We start from the raw sequence: 25,844 nt of genomic DNA on the forward strand, positions 1-25,844 counted from the left end.
TTTCACACAAAAATGATTTTAAAAAATTTTAATAAATCACAATGAGCAAGTGATAAATTTCACTTATTTTTCATCATCCTCATCGTTCGATGTGTAACGCGACCGCAGAATAAACCAACAATAAAAATAAATCCGATCATTGTTAAAGATATAATTATAAAATATTTTCTAGACGGCGATTGATTGACCGTTAAGTAAAGTTCCTGAATCGAATTTGGCAGATGTAATTTGGCGGCATTCTTAAACATTTCTATTCTAGTTGATAACATCTTATAGCAATCAGGCTGTAGGGATTTTTTGGTATCAGTCATTACTGTTTGTAAACATCCGATATCTAAACAAATAATTTTCAAGATTAGATAAAATTAAAATCAATAATTAAAATTAATATTGAAACTTACGTCTGCCATTTCCTTGAGGAATATCACTGCAGTATTTAACTATATCAATACTACAGGCTTTTTGCAATAGAGGATCAATATGAATATCTGCTTTAGCTTCTTCAATAAGATTCGCAACTTCTACGCGGCATTCTTCCCTCATTTCTGGATTATTGTTATTAAATTCGAGCTTTAAGCACTCTTCAACTTTTCCTGGATCATCATCGTCAGCATGACAAATTGTTTCAATCTACAAAATAAAATTAAAATAACTTAAGCAAACATCAATAATTAATTATACTAAAATTTATATTTTATATCTTCAAAATAAAATAAGATCTTTGATAAACAAGTTTTGTCGTACTTCATTTTTTATATCGTAGATAGACAAATATGAGATAATAATTACGAAATCATTCCTGAGATTGGATCACGTTTCGATATTTGATCTGTTATCATTATTACACGAATTTTTTTATTAATTTTATAAACCTACAGAGCTTTAAAATTACTAAAAAATTATCTATTCTTTCAATTTTAATCAGCTATATTATTAAAAGAATAAGAACAATTTTGTGTCTTACTTATATCTTAAAAAATGTCAATAATTAAGAAATGACATTGTATCTTGTGAACTATTGACATTTTTAAAGATATAAGCTCATCCCGATGTTACACTCATCAAGACCTTTCATTTGAGTACCCACATCAATTTTTCATATATTTTATATATATATATATATATATATATATGTATATATGAAAAATATATCAAAAATGCATGTGGGTACTCAAATGAAAGCTCTTGATGAGTGTAACATCGCGATGAGCTTATATCTTAAAAAATGTCAATAGTTACTAAAATACAGTGCAATTTAACAAAAGTCATTAGTTAATAAAGCAAAATTTTATTTATTTATAGTTCAAAAGTCACAGCAGTCACATAGTGACTGTAGGTTGCTAGTTTTATTTAAAAATTTACTGATTCATTATAAAAAAAAAAAAAAAAAAAAAAAAAAAAAAATGTATTTTCAGTTAAATATTAAATTCGGAGTAAAAAAATGAAAAAAAATACCTCTTGAGCACAGAGAGTAGCGAGCAAAGGATTAAGATGATAGTTAATCGCAGCTTGTCTCAGAATCACAGTCATCTGTTTCATACACTTATTATTAAGTTTTCCTTCTCTAAATTTAATTCTCAAGCAATTGATAACTTTTCCTTCAAGTTCTTTATCTGTGGGTTGATTGTTCAACACTTCCTGACAATGACTGACAATGTCACGTGAACAAGAGGACTGCAAAGCAACATTAAATCTATAATCAGTATTCTGCTCGATCATACGTTTCAGTATGACATTCTTGCATTTTTCATCAAAAGCCGGTTCGTCTTTCCACCTCTTAAGACACTCAAGTGCTTTAGATTTATCATTATCCTCGAGACAGTATTGTTTCATCATTGATCGACATGTGTTGAGCAGCAAAAAGTCACTCGAGCTGTCCTGAAAATCTTGTTGTCTCACTTTAAAAAGTTGCTTGTGACACAATTCAGATAATTTATTTTTTTTCGACGCCAAGCATTCCAAAACCTATGTAAAAAAAAAAAAAAATACAAAATTAATACGCATTTAACCGCACAATAAAATATTATTAGCATAATAAATTACCTGAGCATTGCCAGGCTCAACTTGATTACACAACTGTAGAATATCAACAGCACATGCTTTCTGTAGAGTAACATCCAGACGTATATTTTCTCTCTGTTGATATAGCTGTGCTCTCAGCTGTTGTCTACAATCCTTCAAAATTCTATGCTGACTCTCCTTTACAATATCTTCATGCACAATAGTGCTCAAACACTCAATAACTTTTGATTTAGTAGTTGCTTTTTGGCACCAACGATCAACATGTGGTTTACATGCTTTCATAAATTTATAAGTAAAGTGATAATTTTGGAGAGATATCAATTGAAAATGTTCAATAGCTGCCTTGCATTTGTACTCAAAATGATCTAAATCATTTTTATGATCAACCAAGCATTCCATCATATCACCCTCGTCCTTTCCATACTTGAATACATCTTCGCAATACTTTTCCATAACTCGTTGACACGATGACATTATAACGGGATTTAATTCGACTCGTTCTGCTTGATCTTGCGTTAAATTCCCAATTACTGATTTACATTTATCACTCAACCGCTCGAAGTTGTCTTGAAGACACAAAACTTCTTCACCACGTCCTGTTTTGTCGTTACAATAAGTCGCCAGTTCATTAAAGCAACCTTGCTCTATTTCTGGCTGTAAATCAACACTGATAGCTCGCTGTCTCATAACACGTCTGATTTCTTCCAAGCATTCAAATCTCAAGCTTAAATCATTTTTATTTTGTACACTATTAGTATTAATATTATAATTATAATTATGAGCATATCTGTAAAGACAGGGAAGTATTAGAGGACCTCTCTCAGGATCCATTTGGTTTCCGTCATCAGTCCAAGCTGTCTTGGCATTACATAACTGTACGGCGTCTGGTTTGCACGCTTTGTACAGCTGAGGATCTAATTTGTAATCTCTGGCGACAAAGTATTGTATTTGTATGAGAGCTGATTCGCAGTCAGCGAGCATTCTGTCAGTACCAAGTTTATCCATAAGACAATAAATAACCCGAGCGTTGCCACCAGTGACGTCGCGACAAGAGGAATCAACAACCGGTTGACAAGCTTCACGCAAAACCGGATCCACTCGCCAATCTTCACCGGCATCTGTTTCTTTTATCAGAGATTCAACAGCACGCTGACATTCTGGTGATACCTGGGCGCTCTTCTTACGTGTTTTGATATGCTTCATTAAACAGTGAATGGTAACACCGCCGTCTTTGAGACCATTGCAATGCTCAGAGATATCCTTAGCGCAGCCGTCGACTATCTCCGGGGACAAACTGTAATCCTCCATCAACATTTTCCGATGATCAAACATTTCTCGCTGGCAATCCGAGTCAATTTTGCTACCATTTTTGAACGCCGATTCTAAGCAAAGTAATATTTGTGCTAGCCGTATTTCTTTATCATCCGACACGTATTTACGACAGTGATTATTTTTAATATCCTCTTTGCAAGCTTTAGCAAGACCCTTGCTGACTTTGTAATCAGATGAAATCAATCTTTCCCGTCTGGTCAATTGATCATGACACTGTTTGGTCATAGCTCGATCAAACTTGTACTGCATTAAGCATTTGTAAACTTGTCCACTGCCTGGACGTATGTTTGAGCAAAATCTCACATGATCTTGTCTACACGCCATGTACAGTTGACGGTCTAATTTAACATTGTCCGCCTGTATTTCAGATACTTTGAGTATCCGTTTTTTACATTTGGAGTTGAGCTCATCGATATGGGTCTGCAGACACGCCAGTATCTGGCCCTGGGATATTTCTCGATAAGGCTGGATCCTCCCACATTTGAATTTAACGATGTCTCGCTGGCAGTCATTAACCATCGGTGTTATTACACGAAAATCACTGAACGCAATCCATTCTAATCTTTGTATATACTCAGAACACTGCTGGTCTTTAACGTTTTCTCGTTTTTCTATCAAGCATGTGAGATAACTTCCCGGTTCCTTATCCGCTGGGCACTGGAGTTCATCAATGCTTTCGCCACATGCTTTTCTAGTTAATCTCTGTATGTTTTCATTTTTCGTTAAATTTACAATGTGCGTCCAAAGAACATGCTGACAATCTTCATTAATAGCTGCTACTTCATTTGGCTGCAATAAAAAAAATAAAAACAATCAAAACAATCAATTAAACAATAATCAAATAAAAATAGTAAATACCTTAAATGTTTGCACACATTCCAACATGAACAAATCATCATTAGAATTGTCCATAGCACCGCATAAGCGTTTAACGTCATCCCGGCACTTGGGATCTTCAATAAAATTATGAGGTTCTAGTGGCACGATACCCGGAGGTGATCTTCTTACTCTATTTGAGCTAGTTAAATTTTTGTCATCAAAAAACCATTTCATTTGCGACAAATTATCTTCTGTATTTCTTTTTTCTATTGTCCCGTCATGACCAAGCACACAATTATGAGTTAAAATTAATCCAATGAGGAATAAATACACAAATCTTATCCTAACTCTTGATATTGTTGGATATTCCATTACTTTGCTTTGCTTTAATATCCTGTATATTAAATACTTAATCAGTAATTTTTTTTTGTCTTACGGTGAAAATTCATCACACCGCAAATTAAAGGACTTTGATTTCCGTACACGTCACTTGTATTTTTTTCCACAGCAACAATTGATAGCTAAAGTTGAATGAGAAAAAATTGTTAATTATATTTACTTCACAGAATATGTCATTTATAATGCAAATTACTTACACGATTAATAAGTAAATAAGTAAACAGATAAAATGCTTAAAAAATTGACGACGTCGACAAATTTACTCGCTATTATTGTGTAATTATATTGTTGACATAAAAGTCATAAAAGTTTTTCGGCTCACGGTTTTTACTCAACTTAATTAAATTACTTTTTTAAAATCTTACATATATTATTTAAGTTTTCTTATAAAAATTCAGGATACTTTTTTACTTATTATTATATATTATATTATATTATATTATAAATAAATGTACACATGCATCTGCATCTGCATGACAACGTTAAAAATTTATACCAGCGCCGGAAGATGTCGCGTTAACACACAAGTTATTCTTTAAAATAGCAACAATTGGTCGCAAGATGGCGCACTTTCTAATAATGATGATTGAAACTGAAGAGAAAATTATAAGCTTATTACAATGTATTGTTGTAATTATACAGTATTTAAAATGTAATTTAATATATTTACTCAAGGTGTATACATTTACAATTCATTTTTTTTTCAATATGGGTATTTAAATTAAGTTTAAAGCTACTTAAATAGCTAATTGTACTCAAGTGTTTGAACTTGAGGGTTAATGATGAAAAAAAATGAAGATAAATTATCCTTAGCTGAGAAAATCCTAACTGATAAAGTATTTGTATAATATAAATGTTGAATGTAATTATGTAAATGATTTATAAATAATACAGAATGTAATAATAATAATGATAGTGATAAGTTATGAAGAATTGAGGTCGAGGGACTTGGAACACTGAAGGGATTTATAAGAATTTGTAGAACTGAAAATAAAAATTTGTAAGACTCGTTTCATACAACCTAAGATTTCTTACACTTAACTTAACTTAAACATACTTGAAAGACCCACAAGAAGGGTCGTAAAACGTAACGAATAAGGAATGTAAAGAGAAAGCCAATGTAATCCCGCTTACATTTGCTCCACCACCACAATTTATTTTTATAAATAATTATTTAAAGATTTTTAAAAACCGTTGTGGTCTGGGTTAATAATAAATAGTAAACTTTTCTTTATGTTAGGGAAAAACTAGTGGAGCAAGAGCAAGATACATTGATAATGATAATAATTTATGAAAATTAAGTTAGCCGACATCTAAAAATTTTTAGAATTTTTTTTTATTGAAAAAATTATTATAAAAAAATAGAAAAAAAAATTTCATTTGTAAAAAACTTGAAAAATTGAAGGTGCAATTTTTTAAAAATATTTTTTTTGTTCTAATTTAATTATTAAAAAATTAAAAACGTCGGCTAACTTTATTTAGAATTTTTTTTAACAAATAAATTATGGCAAAAAAAAAATTGACATGTATAAATTTAAAAAAAATAAAAAATGTCATTTTTTAAAAATAATTTTTTGGAAGAAATTTTTTTATTAAAAAAAATTAAAAAATTCTCTAGTGACTGCTAAATTTAATGTCATACATTGATATGCATGTGTGTAAGTAAGTAAGTAAATGAAAAAGATTATGAAATGATATGAATGCATTATGATTTAAAAAGTTCTAAGGGCATAAAGAGTATAACAAATGATTGGGCAATATAACGAGGATATACCGTTATACCCCGTCGTAAAGTGTACGTATATATAAAATAAAGTAAATACATATGTATATAGATATATAAAATTTACATATTAGACTTTCACCGCTTACTCGTGGAAATGAGTACGCGGGTTCATGTCGACATTCGGTTCCAGGGTGTGTTTATTCATATATGCGCTTCATGATTCCCCACACACGCTATATACTTGAATATATGTCGTGATAATAATACAAAATACTTTGGTAAACGTTTATTACTTTATTTTTCATAAAAAAGAATTAATAAGTGCAGGTAAAGATAAATATTGCATAAGTAAAATTTATCAAATTAATTTGAATGAATTGCAGGAAAATGAAAACTATTAGAGGCTGTTGCTGAAATTCACCCGCTTAATTTAATGGGGTTTGCTGCAAAAATCCTTTGGGTTGTTAGACGTGCTCTTGAGAACGTCAGGAGCCTGTTGTGAGTATATATGTGTGTGATTTGTTGGACTTGGTCGACGACGACGGCGGCAAGGGGTGTGACGGGGGGGTATGAAGTGCGGATGGTAAAAAGGCAATGCACTGTAAGGAGCTCAACTCCCTTCCAAGGCCTCTCCCTATATATCGCCCCTCCTTTTATTCCATAGCGACGACTTTTTCCCCTCATTCTCTTAAGGTTATATACCACTACTACCCATACACACTAAACGCCGTCGTGCTCGACCTCTGTCTCACAGACGTCATTGCGTTTCATTTATTTTTATGTTTAGTTGTATATATTATTATTTTTTACTTTTATTTTGTCCTAGTGTATGTAATAGTCAAGAAGCTGAGACCAACAAGTATAAGACGAAAGAAGAAGAAGAAGAAGAAGAAGTAAAGGAGTAAACTATCACCACGGTTGTTATATTACGACAGCAGTGGGGTCACTCCAATAGGGCGTTCGCGCTAGCTAGTCAATGAGCATTTTTTATCCGCGAGCAGACCAACGACTTACTGCAGCAAGCGGTAAATTGAGAACGCCGTTGAAAGATTTCTCTTTTTTTTTTAGATATTTTTTTTCCTCCACTTCATTTTATTTTATTCATTTAATATATAATATATCTTATCCTAATCTCTCGGTTATTCTTCAAAACTAATTTATATCTACATATTTTTAATTTCTATTTATTATTTTTTATTTTCACAGAATTTTTATCGTCGATATATATTTCTTCATACAGACAATCCCTCGCTCACTCGGTTTGCTTATCACGTGCGTATGCATGCGTACATACGTGGGGTCGTTGAACGAGTAGGGGGTATATACAACTGGATGTACAAGGAATATGATACAGAAAATATATATGTATGTGTGTGGATGTGTAGAAGTAAGACGCGATTATACAGTTTCTTATCGCGATACGAAGTTGAAACTACCTTACACACCATATTCATATTTATATTTATATATAATATTACTCGTGAGTATAATTTTATTAAATGTTTATTTTCAGGGTATTTTGGTTTGCCATGTGAAAGATTTAATCTATTATATTGAGCAGCAGAGACCAGAGAGAGTATCATGTGTGAATTGTAGAAAATAACGTCATCATCTGCGTTATTAATGTCACTATAATTATAATTATAACAAGAGATTATGTATTAAATGTGTATCTGTAGGTATCACTAAAGGATTTACGGATATTTAAATATGGCTCAGAGTATACATTGAGAATTAAATTTGCAGAGCAAACTCCGGGCAAGTAAGAGGGAAAAATTAGTTATTATGTATTATATGCTTTCATCGCCATGTACATTGGTAGTGGCGTTGCTGAAGATGTTTGAGGATGAGTATAGAGGAGTAGGTAGGTAAGTAGGTATAAGCGGAAGTCGGCTTAACGGTTACGAGACAGGCCTCGCACTTGTTCAATAAGATGATACGACACAACCCGAGCCTGAGGTCAAAAACTTATTCAAAAAACAAATTTTAAGAGTAATACTTGTTTTTTTTTTTTTTTTTTTTTTTATTACATTATAACGTGTCTTTTATAATTTTCAAGCTGAGAAATAAATAGTGGTATTAAAATTTTTACGACAGGGCCAGAGAAGTCAATCAATGGAAAGCTTGGGAAAATTAAACCATTGAAATTTCTTTGTTACTGACTCTAGGCATTGGGGTGAGAATTTATTCGTCTGGCTTCGGTAGGCAAAGGGAGTAGGTAGAAGGTATAAAGTATAAGGTAGTGGGTTTGCGAGTTTTGACGGACACAACAGGGTTGTTGGAGAACAATAGTGACGATGTGAAGGCCGATGACCCTGTAGGAGTTGCCACTCCTACACCACCATTACGTTAGATACTTTATATCTATATACATTGGTACAAAAGGCTGTACGGTTGATGCACAGTGATGAGGATGAGGAGTAAAAGCCTACTTCGTTTAACTAGCACATTTTTAAATCCTATCTCTATCGAAAAATATTTTATCTCCTGGATCTATCCAGATACTCATCATCTACAATCAACTACCTTAAAGCACTATTAATTATGACTGGGATAAAGATTTTTCATTTTTTTTTTAATGATCTCTAGCTTTAAACTTTAACTTATTGCTTCTAAAATAAAGCTAAAGCTAATAAAAAATAGTGTAGAGCTAAGAGCTATGATGGATAATAACATATGCGGGATTATCGATCGTACCCCTATAGACACGGTTCATCGCCCCTGTATCTAATACATAGGGGTGATAAAATTTACAAAAAAAGCACGTTAACTACCCTTGTTCTTTTATCAATAAATTTACAATATATGTACTATATATTGGGTACGTATACCCAGTTCGTGTATCTCCATAGTATATAAGATAATATTAAATATATAAGGGCTAAAGAAATAACAAGGATATCTATTGTAGTGTAGATGAATTAACAATTGGCTCATTGATTTAATAACATTAGTTGTGTATTGTCCCTGGATTTATATTTGTGTATGTACACAGTTTTAAAACTGTACTTATGATGAGTTGACGTACTAAAATAAAATATAAGGGGCCTAAAAAGCGGTCACACCATGACCATATATGAATGTGTTTATGGGAAAGGAATCATAAAAGCACAAGAGAATACTTATATACTGGTAGAGGCAGTAAAGGGCAATCGTGTCTCCGTGATGCGGCCTCCAGGGCGACGATCGTTATAATTTGGGGAACCATCAATATATGTGTAGACATAAATATATATGTACGCATGTATATAGGTATAAAAGCATTGAAGCAATGCAGCAGCAACCTGTTGCAACCCCCCCGGTTGCCGTGGGTTGTTGGTTGGTGAGCTGCACAGCGGGAGGTAATTCTCCTGAGTAGTATGAGAAGAGAAGAAGCCGCCAAGAAAGAATCAACCTCACGCAACGTTAAGTATCCGATGGAGATGGATAAAATAAAAAAGTTAAAATAATATAAATAAAATGTGACACCCCATTTGATGGGCAGAGTCCTCTCTTCTTCTTCGTCTTCTTCTTCTTTTCTTTTTTCATGGTCAGTCTACAAACATGTGATTGCATCAGGTAGGATATTGAAATATATAAAATAAAATATAGATAAATATATAATGGGATTATAAAATATAATGCTATAAAATTTATTTTGGGGAAGAAATAACTCGGCTTGGCTTGGTAGTCGGGTCTCAGGTGCTTTTCAACCTGTTAAACCATCTTTAATAGTGCTCAGTCTCCATGGACCCTTGAAAATCCAGTCGAAATCGAAATGGCCTCTCATACCTATGCTATGCTGCGTCTGTGTATGTGTCTGTACCTGTACTACAACCTTTTGTATACCTGAGCATACACGCCTACGGTACTTATAGATTATATTCGTTTTGTAAAGTATGGGGTAGGATTTTTACGATGAAAGAGCATACACATATGTATACACTTGGGAGCATAAAAAACCTATACGTCGAAATAGAATGAAAAGTGAGAGATTCAGACTGGAATCACGAACAAAGGGTGTATTCATACGCGTCAAAAGTCATCACACCGTGACGATGCCGCTCTATGTATTCCTTACACATATACGTCCACTTGTAATTCAAACTAAATGTACATTTACATTTATATTTATGTATATATGCTTTTATGTATCAGCGCAAGTGCATTTACGTGGAAAAAAAAGTCCAAGGGGTTAAAAAATATAAAATCAAGCTATTTTTATTGTCATATTAATCACTATAGTTGCTGATAATTAATATATCACTGAAAATTATACGGTATAATCCTGTACTGTGAGAGCTTTAATAATAACATGAAGTAAATTAACAAGCAGCAAAGGTTGCCGCTCTAAATGAAAGAACCAACTGGGAATTCATTTAGTAGGTCAACGTAATTTCTTCCCTTGAAAAATGCCATTGCGTCATTCATGCTGTTATATATGTATGTGGATGCACGTAGGATGTGAAGTATGATGTAGACGATACTAACTTTTGTTTACATGTGTGTGAATGGATATAATAGACGAGTCACTAGTGCGTGCGTTGTATTTTTGTGTGTGTGCTAACCACTTTATGTCTGCATACATATGTACATCTACATCTCATCTAGGAATGCACGTAGCTTTGAATACTTTATACTAATTTTGTAGTTTTATTTTTTATAACATATGTATTTGTATATAGGAACGCATGTGGGTATGTATTATTAAAAGTACATATCCACATGGCGATACTAACTAGTATAATAGCCTTGATGCACTGTGTACTCTATTATGAAACTAGAAACATATATGTGCCACGTATATATTAAATTAACATACCCTCCAAAATATACGTGCGTCTCTGTATACATGTATCGAGATAGTTTTATTATTGTGAATGTTAAATATTTAAATAGGTTTAGTTTTTTAAATTAAAAAAAAGAGAAAGTAAATATATACGTCTGGATAAATTATATATTTATTTTTATTATATTTATATGTATTAACTATCTTTGATAGTACATATGTATTGTACAATAGCAACATGTACATATGTACATATGTAGTAACTATCTTTAGAATATTAACTATCTTTGATTTATATGTATTATTATCATAGATATTTGATACTCGAATGTTAAATTTTGGTGTGAAGAAAAATTTAAAATGTATGTGCAATGCTTTGCTTCAGTGGGTGGGTTTTGTGATTTAGTGACTTTTAGCTTTTGAGTGGAGGGAAAAATGACAGGATGTCAAAAAGAAGTGAATGACACTTAAACAGGTGCAATATACAATAGAGAAGAATTGGTCTTAGCTTCTCTGGCGTGTATAATCCCTTACCTTGTACATAAGTATAGAAAGCGAAGTAAAAAAAGAGGACGGTACGTTTTCATCGCGATGAAAGGAAATAGAAGAGTCTCTCAGTAGGACTATAGGATAGCAATAGGGAAAAGTGTCCCCGTTAGAAGTAAAGGTATAAAGTAAAAGATAAAATAATCAATAGTGTACTCCGATGGAGGAATAATTCGATGGCTTTTGTGGTACAGTATTTAAAAATAAATAGAAAAAAAAATTATTTCTTCTTTCAGAGAGATAAAACAACTTGTCAGACTGAAAAAAATAGTCAGTGAAGCGGTGAGATAGTTCCAAGCTGTTTAGAATCATTACAAAAAAAAAAAAAAAAAAAAAAAAACAAAAAAATAAAATGATGAAAAAAAAAAAGAAAGCGGTAAGAAGTGCGAGAAAGGGAAAGATAGAGGTGCCAGTGGAAAAGAGAAGGCAATTGGTAATGGTGGAATCCGGGAACCCAGAACCGTTCGAACGGTTGGCTGTGCCGCAGACGCAAGGTCATTGTCCTTGGGGGTTCAACGACCCTCACGAGGAGAGGGATGTGTCGACGCGGTGGTGCGCTATGTCGCGGTAATGGAAAACGTCGTGTACGCACACACAACACCCTATGAGGATCACTCTATAAATTGATGCATGTATATCCATAAATATATGCATGTATGCATGTGCAGACATAAGTGTAAGTGATTACGTATACTTGTAACCAGACTACTGTGTGTAAAGTATAAGAGACGTCTATCGCCGAGCCGACAGCCCTTGCTAGCTGGGGTCTTATACTTATACTCTACCATCAGAGGGATGTGTTCAAGTGTTGTCTGTATACGAGGTAAGGGTGGAGGGCTCTAAATATATATATATTTATCTATCTACATATGTATATGAATTGCAGGTTTTGTTCGGAGGATTTAAAAGCAGACGTGTAGGCCTATGCCTCTCTGTTTCTGTTGACGACAAGAGGTACCGAGGTAGAGGGATGTAAATAGCTCGCGTGACGCGAGGAGATGAACAGACGGATGAAAAGGAACGACGAGAAATAGAAGACGTCGTCCAAGCACAACTCATTCGCTGCTTCTGTGTCCCGCCGACCACTCTGCAAGTTTGCTAAAAAAAAAAGTATGTGTACAACAAAAAAAAAAAAAAAAAAAAAAAAAAAAAGCAGGAAAATGAGGAAGAAACTTTTTACTCAAAATAATGAAACTAAAATCTGGGACTTTTGGGGATGGATTTATTTTATTTAGCTCCGTTTTTAATAAGCGTGTAAATGCCACCTGTTGAAACAAATCTATTTTAGTGGGTCGCCCGGAAAATTGGCTGGTATTTATTAAGCGTTTAAAATGATACTTTGTCACTGAATAACCCGGAGGGAAATAAAATGTATTATTTTTTTTTTATGTTTTAGTTGGAGCTGTATTGTTCTATTGCTATTGTATTATACATTTGAGTTGGGTATATAGCTCAAGAAAATTGCATGTCGGGAAATATGTTCCGGAGTACGTGGCACGTCGACACGGCGCTTTGCCCCACGATGAACGCGAGAGAGCCAGGGAGCAATGTCCCTCGCAAGAGAGCCAACCCCCTTCCTAACGTTCAAGTATGGTATGCATGCGGCTATACGGTTATACGCGGCACTACAGCCGCCGGTCATATACGACCATGGGCTCTTTTTATCCTACCACCAAATCTCTCCTCTTTGTATGTTATGTACCAACGCTTTTTTAATCATTTTTATTTTTCTTTATATGTATATGGGTTCTTACTTATTTTTAAATTTCTTTTGGATTTAACAACTCAAAACTTTCCGTATCTTCTTTTTATTTCTTCTTATTTTTATATACATATACATGTATGTGTACATAAGGTGAATTGCAGTATAAATATATTTTCTCGCTTATCGATACACATCTCAAGATATCAAATTACACCACTCGACCCTTATTCACAAATCATTATGAAGAGTGGCTTCATTATACATAGATATATATATATAATACACAGATATAACTTGATGACAAAATCTTTTCATGCATACTTACATCCCTTTTTATTAATTTATTTTATTTTTATATATGATAATAATAAGTTTATTGATTAATTTAATATGTTTTTAAATAATTAAATTTTTTTCCAGACAAGACACGTGGTCCATTTTTTTATTTTCACACGGTGTGCGTTGACACTGATGTCATGATTCAAGGGAGAACTTGCATGCAAATGTATAATGCAAATTACACGCGTGGCACTAGCACGAGTTGATGTAATTTGTCAATTGTACTCCGTAAAGCAAATGAAATAAATAAAAAAAAAAAATAAAGTAAAAAAAAAACCGCTAATGAATAATGGATAATAAAAAGGCAACGAAGCTTTTATGACCGAAGAACAGCAAGCAGGTAAATATATAAGAAAGTTAAATTTAATAATTGCCAATAAAATCCTTATTACTGGCAGGTTGAGATTTTTCACGCTTACAACCTGTTTGTCATCCCCTCGAGCGACGTAAAGCTGATTAGCGGTTAATTTATTAGAAAATTAATTTTCATGCAATCGCTAATAACTGTTCTGAAATAAACAGATCGTTATTATTAAATTAATTACAATTATAAATTTAATAACGAATATTTGAAAGGTTATCCGGTATTATATAAAATGCAATATAATAGAGATTTTGTCAAGTGTCCTAATTATAAATATCTCACATAAAAGATTTTTTTTTTAAATAATTTTTTTTTTTTTTTTCATTACAAATCTGTATATAGTTATACAAGTTTAAATGAAATGATTCATCAAGTTAGCCAGAGCATTCGTGCGAGACAGGATCCATCAGGAATGAAAAGAAAACAACAGAGTGGATAAAAAAAGGTATATAAAAAAATAAATAACAAAAGAGTATTAAATAAAATAAAAAAAATTAAGTGAGAGAGCAAGATAGAGGGAGGCAAAGAATTAAATCAGTTTGTTCTTTTTTAATCCTATATTTTCTCTACACTATTTTTATTTGTCTGTTGTATTGCTTCACTGAGTAGGCTAACCGTTATTCGGTGTGGTGTAGTGGAAGAACTTGTGCGCCACCTACGAAAAAGTTAAGACAACAGGAACGCGAGATACCAGATGAAGACCAAGACAAACTAAACGTGAGTTAGAGAAGTTATATAGAGCCTTAAGATGACGAGGAGGCAAGAGGCCAAGAAGAACTCTGGGTTTAGTTCTGAGCAATGAGTATAATATTCTACTCCTATCCTACTATTCCTACTTGGTAGAAGATAGAGAGTAAAGAGAACCCTATTACTGTACCACGTGTGTACACATACCAATACTAATTCAAGATGTAACAATGAATAAGACTAAGCATCGTCTATGTTGTGTACACACAACTATAACTATTCATGGGTAGATATATATTTATACGTTACATACATTTGTACTTAATTTTATATAACACATGTACGTAATTACTGTGTATTGTATTACAGATATATTGTACGAGCTCACGAAAGAGTATCGGCATGGTCGCGCAAGTGGGTTTCGAGTCGAATGAAAGGATCGTTGTGCCGTGCACATAACGGGTAGCCTCATCCCGACGCGGGCATAAATACACACCGAGAAGAGATCCAAAAGGAGTGTCGTATTTGTATCGCTGAGCAGACTCAAGTTGAGCTGAGCTGAACCAGCACACCGAGATACGGCCAGAAAAAAATGAGTGAGTGAGTTAAGTTAAGGAAGAGAACGTCAGTCGCGAGGAGACAAAAAAAAGAGGACAGCCTGGCACACACGATGATGAAAGATACTATACAAGTCAACAAGCCAACAAGGGCTCCGACATACACGGCTTTATGTATGTTCTCATTGGCCTGCCTTATTCTTCTTCTTCTTCTTCTTCTTCTTCTGCTTTCTCAACCCTTGCAGTGAGGAGACGGGTTACGTCACGTTGAAAAAGCTATTTGAGGTCAACACCCCGCTGAAACGCGACACGTGTAGTACTTCTTGACGGTCCCTTGCCCTGTCTCCAGCTTTCCCCATCGCCTCCCACTTCCCACCTCCTCATCCTACTTCTGTACTCGACGTTATACATTACGTCTTTTTCGTCTCACTCACCCTACACACTACATACACCGTCTATGTTCTTTTATTCTTTACTCGATAGTGCGCAACGACAACTACCCTGGCCACAAGCTTACAGCGGCCATTGCTTCTCAAATTTCTCCTACTTTATTTATTATTTATTATTATTATTATTATTATTATTCTACTAGAATACCACTTGTTAGAAGATTTCCATTTTAATCTACAGCTATTTGCTACCCTTTTTTGCTTCTATGACACACCAGCAATAGGTGCATTATGTTATTGTAAGAAAAAGGTGACACACATTCAGTTGGTTGATGCAAGAGTTAATAATAAGTCGTATTTAAATTATACAATTATTTTTATTCAATTATTTAAATTATAAATTATAATTATCGTGAATAATTAATTATTCATTTTAGGCGCCAGTGATATTTAATGAAAATAACTTTATTTATTAGGTGATAAATAAATTCTAAAAATAATTATCGTAATTTGGCGTTGGTCTGATCTACTCAATTTAGTAGTAATAATGGCTGTCATTGAATTGAATACTGTAATTATTAAAACGGCTTACACGCCTTCAAATATAATGAAGAAATATCAACTTGGACGTGTGGCGGCAAAATCCATACTACTTAAGGAGTATCAAGCGCTGTCCATATTGAATATAAAGAAGATTAGATAATAAAAATTTATTTTTTATAATGTAGTTAATTCAATCTTCATAAAATATTAATAAAAACTTTTTCTATTTGCAGGGAAATTTAAATGAAAAACGTATAAAGAAACGAAAAAGAAATTCAGTAGTTATACGATACGAATTTTCAGACTATTTTGTGTGTTATAATGAGAAATCGCTTGCCAGAGTACTTCTTGCTCTTTACTACTTAAACGATTCCGCGACGTCTACTACTACTTCAAATATAATAACACACAGAGATTATAGGAGTTTTATGATTATGGATAAATATTTAACCCAGTACAGGATTTAAGTTAAGAAAATAACCTAATAAGGTTTGAGATCCAAGAGGCGCAAGGATACATCTTTATTAAGCACTAAGATGGGTCTCGCGCCAACTATTGTGTGCATTACATGTAACACGGGTAAATGGGTGTATTGAAAAGTGAGCAGCCATTAAAGAAGGGATGGGCTTAAAAATCTAGCTCACGGTTCTGCATGAGTGTGATACAGCACTGGAGATCCGTGGGCGCGTGCACGCGATACCAGCCTTTGCTAAGAGTCAGCATTTATATATTTTATCCGTCTGAGCATAAGCACCAGCACCAGCACCACCACCACCAGCCATGGGTTTATGCCAGCGTAAGTATCAGCATACAGAACTTTATAATATATAATACTGGAACTAACGCTTAGCTGTTGGTTGGTCTTGCTAGAGCCAAGCCCCAAGGACACTCTATAGAACGCAGCCAGCATAGAGAACACACAACAGAATATCAGAGAACATAAAGTTCTAAAGCGGCTAGGCGCGTAGCTAAGCCGGAGGAGTCAAATCATCGGCTCGACGCGGTTTTCCCCTTTACCCCGACCCACATCCACCCGTCTCTCCCCGAGCACACACCGATACCACTGCTTCCCACTTGCCCCCCCCCCCCCACGTACGATCTCCCTTGTGCTCTCGCTACTCTCCACTGTAACTGAGAGTGTGTGTAACTACCTACACTTACACACACACACACACACATAAGCCATTATACATATTATATCAGTATTTGTATTTTCATCATATATGTAGTGAGCCACACACCAGATCTCTCAACTCGGTTCCGTCAGCCCGTTCCGTTTGACTCCCCTCGAGGGGTCGTACAATCTTCCCCGTACCGTCGTCCTCTACATACTATCCTATGTACCTCCTTTCCTCTTCTACTCCATTTTCTTCTCTCGTACTCTCATTTCATTATATTTACTCCCTCTTGCTCCCTCTCGCTAGTATCAGCTTCCCCTTCCAAAGATTATTTTTTTTGCCTCTAGCCTGTTCGTCTATCCGTCGTCACGTAGTTGGTTTCATCTACGACGTTAAATTTTTTATCAATTTTATTAACTGAAAAAAGATAAAAATTATCAACAAAATACTCTCTCAAATACAAACTCAAGAATACCCTCTTACCTCTTGAAATAGAGTACTAAATTATACGATAGATATTTAACACCAAATTAATGAGTTTATTTCAGGAAGAAATTGGCGGGCTTTTTTGAATTTTCGCACGCGCCATTAGTTTCAAAATTCTCCCAACTGGTCGCCGTTTTTTTTGCCTATTTATAGAATCAAGTGTAATAATTGATGCGAGTATATTGTTTCTGGTAAATTGTCTTGCGTAACTGTGTAATGTAATTGAAGTGATTTTTTTTAAAGATTTTCTTGTTTATTTTTTAGTCTTGTGGACTTGTAGGTACATAGTTTGCGGCTTCAAAGGCCAAGCGGCAAACAATAATTGAGTTTGATTGTCACAGCAGCACCGAAGCGCCACTACTCGCATGCCGGGATAAACGTGTCAAGGTGGCGACCACGGCACCAGAATCAGCGGCAGTTAAGTCTAGTCGTATTTGCAATTGCAACGCGCGCAAATATATTGCGAACAAGGATCGGGGAGTGTACGTTGTTTGTCACGTGTACGCCAGGGAGGAAAAAAATTTCCAGAAGTACATTATTGTATAATAATGCTGATAATGCTATTGTAAATATAAATATTAATGGAAATGTTTTACAGGATTAAGATAAAGGATAAAAATATTTAACATACAATATATAATAATTAATAATAAGCGATCAAGTCTATGGACTGTTTTATGTAATATTTTACTCACTGAAATGCTGATGATGTTTGATAATTCCAAGAGTACAGGATCAAGGATTACTGTGATACGTTCTAAATTGGTACTCATATGTTTATCTATCTCTATCTATATCTCTATTTGTATATGTGTGTAAATATATGAAGGAACTGGTATAATGATAACAAAATTCCACGTCTGCGCCTTACGCCCGTAATTCACGTTAGCGAGTTAGCGACCACGCGGTCTCACACATATATGTAGTCACACTTCCCGCCACAGTATTAGTTCTTATCTTTTTTATGTTTTTCCTTGTTCTCCACGGATTTAATTATAGAAGGGATGTGATAACTTTACGGATTAACCGTATAATTAAAAAAAAAAATACAAGATATTTTTACCCTGAGAAATTTTAGGCGCTTCCGGTAATTATTTACGGGGTTGAGTACCCCAGTACCAGCCCAGCCCCTGGGAATTTATTAACGAAATTACAATACTGACTGATAATTGCTTTCTTATTGGTCGAGTGAATTTATTATTAAATCAGTTCGGGTAAAAGTATTATTTTTAATAATCTCTGCACCCTTTTTACTAGATTTTAACTATCACATAAAAGGTTTATAAAATTTTTAACTTATTAAAAATTAAAATAATAATTTGTTTTTATTGAAAATTATTTATAGAGTTATTCTAAAAGTTTTAATTTATTTTTCCATTGGAATTTTCTCCCAGGAAACGAAAAAAGTATTTTAATTTTAAAATTTATGTCTAGCTGAAGTTGAAATATTTAAAAAAGCGCCCTTAAATATGTATCTATTTATAAATTAACAGTGCATGTGGTTGAAAAATATATTCACCCGGTTGGAGCTTGGAAGCCGAGCTAATGTAAGAAATATAATAAGACTTACAGGGGAGTAAAAAAAGACTGAGACAAAAAATAACGTCACGTGTACAGTAGGGAGAGAACAAAGTACTTATATTACGGATAGGAACAGTAAGAAATTTAAAGTTAACTTATAAGTATAGATAGGATGTGCCGGGGAGAGAATGCCATCGCGAGGGAGAATATAGAATGAGAAATACGAGAATTGTTACCCAGTACTATCCATGTGTTTAAAATGAATAAATAAATTTTAATAAAAATAAATTTTTTTATTACGCCAGTAGAATGTTGACGCTTCGGGCCAGAGGGTGAAAAATAAATATTAATCCAGCTTTTAATAAATATAGCTTGTATTTTTATTTTTATATTTATATTTATATTTATATATTTATATTCTAGGATAGAGCGGCGTAGTAAAAAATGTTGTCTTCTTGGTAAGATGATTCGTGATTGCGACAGAGTAGAGTCCAAGGAGAAAAAAGACCCAAGGCTTGCACGTCCCTGTTATGTAGAGAGTAAACTATCACGCATCAGGGGCAACTAAAACGAGTCAGTCGAGCCTCAAGACAGCAAAATATAAGTGAAACTTCTCGTACAGACGTATCAGCACACATCAGCAACGAGACTTTGGTACTCTGCTGTAGAGTGAAAGAGCGAGAGGTTGCTTTTAAACGGGGTGTGAATGTATCTGTGTATGTGAGTATGTGAGGGGCTGCTCCTCTCTCCTCTTTACACACACACACACACACACACACACACACACACATGTGGAAATAAAGCCCAGATATACAGATACAGAATATAATACAGCATACACCAGGAGACAGAGCAGATCAGAGTGAGCGAGAGAAAATAGATGATAAAGAGTGACGAGGGAGCAAGAAGGAGTTAAAGAGTTCAGGGGGCGGTATTTGTATCACTGTCTCTCTCCAGTTGGGTTACTTGTCTCTGTTTGACTCACGTGGTGGTCGCTGGGTTCTCTGTTCGACGGGCAACACGGTGGTTTGGCTGAACGAGGGCGCGCGAACGGGCGGGTGTAGTCTCACTGTACTGTGTAAGCGGTGAACGTGCCGTCGAACGGAACGGCAACTCTGTTGAGCAGTACTACACGGGCGTAGGCGAGATTCCGTCTATGCCGAGTGGTGGCGCACCACGAATTCCACACAGCCGAGGTAGCCCGAGTCTGCCCCGAAGTCTGGCTCGACTTGCTGACATGGCGTCCTAGCGTTCTGGCCAACTTGTACGTCCTCGTTGACTGTAAGGCTTTGTGGACACCAACCCTACTGTACTCTGTGTGGGTTCATCAACAAGCTTTGGATATAACTTATAACATGCCAAGGTAAGTGTCATCAATCACCAACAAATTATATCATCTTTTTTTACGTATCAATTCTATCTTGTTGTTGTTGTTGTTGTTATTGTTGTTATTGTTGATGTTGTCTTTGTTTTTATTTTATTGATTGTAGATTTTTATTTTTTACAACAATATTATTTTTTTTAAGGTGTTATGACATTACTTGTTGATCAAGTTTTTATAATTTAATAATTATTTAAGTTTTATTAATTGATTAAATTGGTTGGGTGATAAATATTAAAATAAAGTGGTGATATTTGAGAAACGGAGGAATAATGGGGTGGAGTATTATCAGCTAAGCAGTAAAAGTTGAAGCAGCACCAACATAACACAGAGCAAGAGGAAGTCGCGAGGAGGAGGAGGAGGATGATGATGATAAGGAGCTGGTGGTAGTACTATACTGTGTTTTGGTGGTAGTGCGGTTATGTGCGGTAGTGATATATAATTGTGTAAGTAAGTGCATACGTGTACACCCCGTAAGTTTTTATTGTCATTATTGGTAAAAAAAAAATTCAGGGCTTTAAAAATTATTTTTATTTAAAAAATTAAATGAAATTAAAAAATAATTATTTTTATTTAGACGTGTGATTGGAGTTACTGGTTCTCGTGCGCTCGTTCTCCGGACATCGGTGTCACGGTGCGGGCCGTATAGGGTCGTTGCCATCGGGCTAGCTTACCCTGCGCTATAGCCCACGGAATCGATATTACCGTCGACGATGACTACGACAACAGCGGACAGAGTGCTTCGCAACGGATGAATAATAAAAAAAGAGAATTTAATCACGAAACGTTAAACTGAAGAGAGATAAAAGTTTAGCTGATAATGTAGAAAAGGGGCGCAAGGAACGAGGGCGTGAAGGAATAGCAAAGCGATATCTAGTACGTGGATGTGTGAGAAAGAGCGAGAAGCTATGTCCGTGGGTGTTGAGCTCACGCATGTGTTATGTATATGTACTCACACTAGTATGTTGTACTCACACATCATCAGCAGCAGCAACGTTTGGTTGAAAATAATCACGCGGGTGCCTCCTAGCCTGACTCTTCATGTGTGTTTCCGCGTTTTGTTCCTCTCTAGCATAAGCGGGCGGTTTCCCTATTCTACATTTTCTATTCTACGTTCTACTGTAGAGTACTAACTCGATATTTATTTTAGCATTGTATATGTATGTATATACTGCCCCACATGGATGGAATTTTGTCCGCCCGCTCTGTTCTATTCCGTGTATCATATATCTAGATATTTATACACCACATACAGTATACAACCAAACATTTAATTGATACACGTGTTGCCTAGATATATATCTATATATACACACATAAAACCCTTTAAATACTCTTACAAAGGGTTATAAATAATAATCTCTTATCAATTCTCAAAAAATAATATTTGACTGATAAATAACCGAGGTAGTATTATAATAATAATAATCATAATAATAATAATAATATTAATATTAATATTAATATTAATATTAATATTGTAATAAAAGCACGAGTATTATAAACTGAAAAAACAATTTTAAAAACGATATTTATTTTTTCAGTTTAAATGTACGAGGAGTTATCGTCTGCTGTCGCTCCTTGTACGTGGGGATTTTTAGCTGAGAGGGTTGCGTAAATATCTTACTCCTCGCTCCCTCCTTAGTAGTCCTCTCTGTCTACTGACATGTGATTCCTGTGTGTGAGTACAAGCGAGGAATTAAGAGTGTGTGTACATGTCGGTGTTGTAGCCATAGGCGCCGATACTACGCCCCAAGGCCCGGGGTGTGCTGAGTAGAACCGAGCACTCTACTCGACAAGTCAGTCCGTTCGCCGTCCATCCTCCCTCCAGACGTCTCTCCCTCCCTGGTGATCCCTCTTGTGCACCCCTCCTTTTCCCCCAAGTATCCATTCACCGCAGCGACAAACTCCTTGCTCCCCTTCAGTTGGACTTTTTCCCCCGTACCACGCGGGTGCGTGATTGCTGTGCCAAGACGCACTGTTCCTAGATAACTTCTTCGTCCGTCTTGTTCTTTTTTATCTTTATCCAATTTATTTTTATTTTTTTTTTTTATCATTTAAACTTTATTATTTTCTAAAAATCTATTTACACAATCAATTATTTTTTTTGTATTGTGCTCAGACGTGTATGTACCGTATATTTACGTCCACCTGTATGTGTATATATTTGTACATACTATTTGTGTCAGTGTATGTTTTTACATACGTTGTCGAGTAGTGTAACTGTGCGTCTTGTTTTTCTCCGGGTTTGTGATACAACAGGTGAGTTGGTTATCACCACAATCATAATCTTCATATTATTTTTATTTATTTATTTTCTTTTTGTACATATTAATTTATTTTATTTAAATTATTTATAATAGTTTCTCAAGATTTTCTATAAATCTCGAACGTGCCAGCGACAAAGTCTCAAATATTGACTATTGATTTTTTTTTTCGTTCCTTATCGCGGGAATTCAGGATTTTATTATCGTCGGCAGTGACGTACTTCACACGTACACATATATACACTTAAAAATCATAAAAGTGTAGAATGAAAACCGTTGGTTGTTACTTTACTTGGAGGGCGCGCGTGCAACCGTGGATCCGAGTGAATCAACCTACTTTCAGAGAGACAAGACAAGAATTCTAACGGTTAATAACAAATTTTCCAAGTCAATCTTACCGAGTACACGTGTGTGACGTTCGAATGGAACATGACAATGCCTCTAATAATGAGCCACCTTTTTTCTGGTATCCTTTTTACTCATTATTTCCTTATATTCTCAGTGACTCCAATTTCATTTGTTTTTTTTATTTTTTTTTTTTAAATTGAATCTAGTACCTTACATGTCCTTACACAGAAAAAAAATATTCTTGAATCAAGTATATAATTTTGAAGAACTTAAGGCAGGGGTAAGGGTTTCAGTGTAAAAAAAAAAAAAACACTTTTTTGCGATTTTTTTTTCTCAAATATGGATTGAGCAAGGTTCTATTCGAACCTTTTGTACATTATTGTGCATACTTTTGAAAATGTTGTGTAATTTTTTCATGCAGAAATATTCTTGATTTGAGTAGAAAAATTCTTGATTTAAGGAAATTTTACTTGATTAAAAAATTTTTCGTCTTGATTCAAGACAGTTACCCTCTTGAAAATTATTTTCTTAGTTCAAGAATTTTTTTTTCAGTGTATACTACTTGAATCCTAATTAAAATTTTCCTTATATATCTTAAAAACTGATAGATTACTCCAAAGTATCTATTACTATCGCTTACCACTGAAGCGTATCCTAACCTCACTTTACCCACGCACCCACTCCCACGAATTACGAAATAAAATAGGCTCCACGCCCCCCGGAATAGTAGAGAACATGAAGAATGAATGCGTGACAAAGAGTAGAGGAATAGTAAAGAATAAAATAATAAAAAGCTGGCGACAAGTGCGTATGGGGGCATCCAAGCGAATCCACGTCCCCACGTTTAGTTTTTAAACTTATAGTTTAAACCTTTACTTTTTTTCTCACTCACTTTATACATTACTAGTAAGTAGTGAATTACTCTATACTAATAGTGTACAGTACTGTACTTCATGTTTCATTATTACTCAGTCAGCATGTACTTCCACCCATTAAAACACTCTATGTGTATTTTCTGGTGATGTTGATGTCAGTGAGCTTTGAACACATTTACATGCGGCTTCCTGCGGGCGGATTAAAATACCGTGACGATTTTATCACAGTACCCTCAAGGGGTTGATTGTACCCACACCAACGCGTGTGAAATAAAAATCCAAGGGAGCATGCATTTACGTCATTACCTTGTACTCACAGTTCAGATAAAAGAGTCTACTCGTGGTCATCAACTTTATAATAAAAAAAAAAAAAAATATATGTATGTGGTGAATAGAAGGGCGACGGCTATGTATATAATATATTTTAAGTCGTATGGGAACACATGGGTTACATATCAGCTATAGACAGATTAGAAGGGCGTCAGGGTGAGAAGAGAGGGGGCTGAAATTTTTTCTCTCCCGCTTTCGAGCTGGTTACTAAAATACCCACGGACACACTCAGTCGTTTCGTGTCGGGGGCGGTGGCTCCTTTAAAAGTTTAGAAAATATTTTCTTCAAGTTTTATTTTAATTTGTAGCTGTTTTTTTTTTTTTTTTTTTTTCTTAAGCTACCTCGTTGAATATATTCAGTGGTAATTTAGTGGATAGTTGAACATTTTAATTAGTTTTAATTGCGTGAAGTTTAAAATAATACTGGATCTAACAGCAGGTTTTTATTATTTTATTTTATTTATTTATTTACTCAATATGAAAATTTTTATTATTTCACATTGCAGTCTTCAGTTATAAATATTTATTTATTTATATATTTATTACCAAATTTTATTCTTTGTACACTTGTTTTTTCACCTCGTCACTGCGTCTACCTGCGCCCTTCGCGACAAGTTAGATTCCCGGTCAATTCAAAAAAGGTTTCCGGGAATACACCTGCTTATTCACTTTTTATCCTTATTCTTAATAATAATAATAATAATAATACTGGCGCTTGTACGTTTCCCGTGTTTTTACTTAATCTTATCGGGTTTTTCCCCCATCGTTTGGTTGGTAAGTCTTCACGGCGACTGGACATCAGGAAATTAATCTTTGGGGTGGAAATAATCAAGAAGTATAATTTCTTGTTTCCCGTAATTTAATTTAACTGACTCGAAGAAATTTTTTTTTCTCAAGGAAAACATTTTCCTGACGATTAATAATGAAAATTGCTGAGGAATGTGTTCTGAGTGCAAGAAAGTATCGAGTAACGGTTTAGTTGTACGAAGGAAACGAGTCAAGTCTCTTCTTTCCTTCCCCCCCCCCCCTTTTGAGAGTTAACTTTACTCTTTACTGTTTACTGTAATTTTTATTCTGTTCACAGGACTGGTTCACGAGTTGACTATTACTACTAGTCATATTAAGAGTATGATAAGGGTTTTTCTATCAGTTGCACTTTGTAGTCGTTGTACAATTTAAAAGTTACAATTAATCGGTCGAGTGTATGCAATGCCACCCACACTCAATTACGTTACCTTAGATTCAATAAATTTTATTCAATAAGAACACGATTACATAAATTCTTTAGTTCATTCCGATGCCGAGCTACAAGCATTACAAATG

General features: G+C 34.6%; 2 protein-coding genes and 4 long non-coding RNA genes across 16 annotated transcripts in view; 4 read left to right on the forward strand and 2 right to left on the reverse strand.

Moving 5' to 3' along the window:
- Window positions 1–11: 11 nt before the first annotated feature.
- LOC123272424 (Golgi apparatus protein 1) lies at window positions 12–4,966 on the reverse strand. 2 transcript variants are annotated; one of them, XM_044739176.1, is made up of 6 exons: window positions 4,770–4,962; window positions 4,213–4,694; window positions 2,044–4,143; window positions 1,456–1,965; window positions 402–630; window positions 12–334 (listed from the first exon to the last, which is right to left on the reverse strand). In XM_044739176.1, exons 2-6 carry the CDS (start codon window positions 4,543–4,545, stop codon window positions 60–62), a joined length of 3,447 nt encoding a protein of 1,148 aa, XP_044595111.1. In that variant the 5' UTR covers window positions 4,546–4,694; window positions 4,770–4,962; the 3' UTR covers window positions 12–59. The 2 variants fall into 2 exon arrangements, with proteins under 2 accessions (XP_044595111.1, XP_044595112.1); XM_044739177.1 differs by lacking the exon at window positions 12–334 and having other exon boundaries at window positions 591–652; window positions 4,770–4,966.
- Window positions 4,967–6,636: 1,670 nt separating this feature from the next.
- LOC123272425 lies at window positions 6,637–8,301 on the forward strand. The gene is made up of 4 exons (XR_006511085.1): window positions 6,637–6,796; window positions 7,125–7,323; window positions 7,505–7,663; window positions 7,812–8,301. It is a non-coding gene; the product is annotated as an uncharacterized LOC123272425 (long non-coding RNA).
- Window positions 8,302–11,355: 3,054 nt separating this feature from the next.
- Window positions 11,356–13,940, forward strand: LOC123273036. Of its 2 annotated transcripts, none has more exons than XR_006511225.1 (5): window positions 11,356–11,800; window positions 11,849–12,435; window positions 12,499–12,923; window positions 13,009–13,205; window positions 13,738–13,940. It is a non-coding gene; the product is annotated as an uncharacterized LOC123273036 (long non-coding RNA). The 2 variants fall into 2 exon arrangements; XR_006511226.1 differs by having other exon boundaries at window positions 11,849–12,288.
- A 417-nt stretch (window positions 13,941–14,357) lies between these two features.
- LOC123273038 lies at window positions 14,358–16,056 on the forward strand. The gene is made up of 3 exons (XR_006511228.1): window positions 14,358–14,465; window positions 14,630–14,993; window positions 15,077–16,056. It is a non-coding gene; the product is annotated as an uncharacterized LOC123273038 (long non-coding RNA).
- Window positions 16,057–17,655: 1,599 nt separating this feature from the next.
- LOC123273037 lies at window positions 17,656–19,039 on the reverse strand. Its single transcript, XR_006511227.1, has 2 exons — window positions 17,798–19,039; window positions 17,656–17,731 (listed from the first exon to the last, which is right to left on the reverse strand). It is a non-coding gene; the product is annotated as an uncharacterized LOC123273037 (long non-coding RNA).
- A 722-nt stretch (window positions 19,040–19,761) lies between these two features.
- The window catches only part of LOC123273035 (protein tramtrack, beta isoform-like), a 34,021-nt gene continuing 27,938 nt past the window's right edge, over window positions 19,762–25,844 (forward strand). The window contains exon 1 of one of the 9 annotated variants that reach the window (XM_044740174.1): window positions 19,762–20,684. The gene's annotated coding sequence lies outside the window, so the exon portion shown is untranslated. The other 8 variants (XM_044740187.1, XM_044740185.1, XM_044740182.1 and 5 more) reach the window with 8 other exon arrangements.

Source organism: Cotesia glomerata, linkage group LG10, assembly GCF_020080835.1.
Source record: "Cotesia glomerata isolate CgM1 linkage group LG10, MPM_Cglom_v2.3, whole genome shotgun sequence".
In the NCBI taxonomy this organism is placed as follows: domain Eukaryota; kingdom Metazoa; phylum Arthropoda; class Insecta; order Hymenoptera; family Braconidae; genus Cotesia; species Cotesia glomerata.

Excerpts from the sequence above, each read along its gene's own strand:
- LOC123272424 (XM_044739176.1), bottom strand. The coding sequence starts at position 4,545 with ATGGAATATCCAACAATATCAAGAGTTAGGATAAGATTTGTGTATTTA. Across the intron at positions 631-1,455 it reads CTACTCTCTGTGCTCAAGAG|ATTGAAACAATTTGTCATGC; the intron begins GTATTTTTTTTC and ends TTTATTTTGTAG. Across the intron at positions 335-401 it reads TCCTCAAGGAAATGGCAGAC|ATATCGGATGTTTACAAACA; the intron begins GTAAGTTTCAAT and ends TTATTTGTTTAG.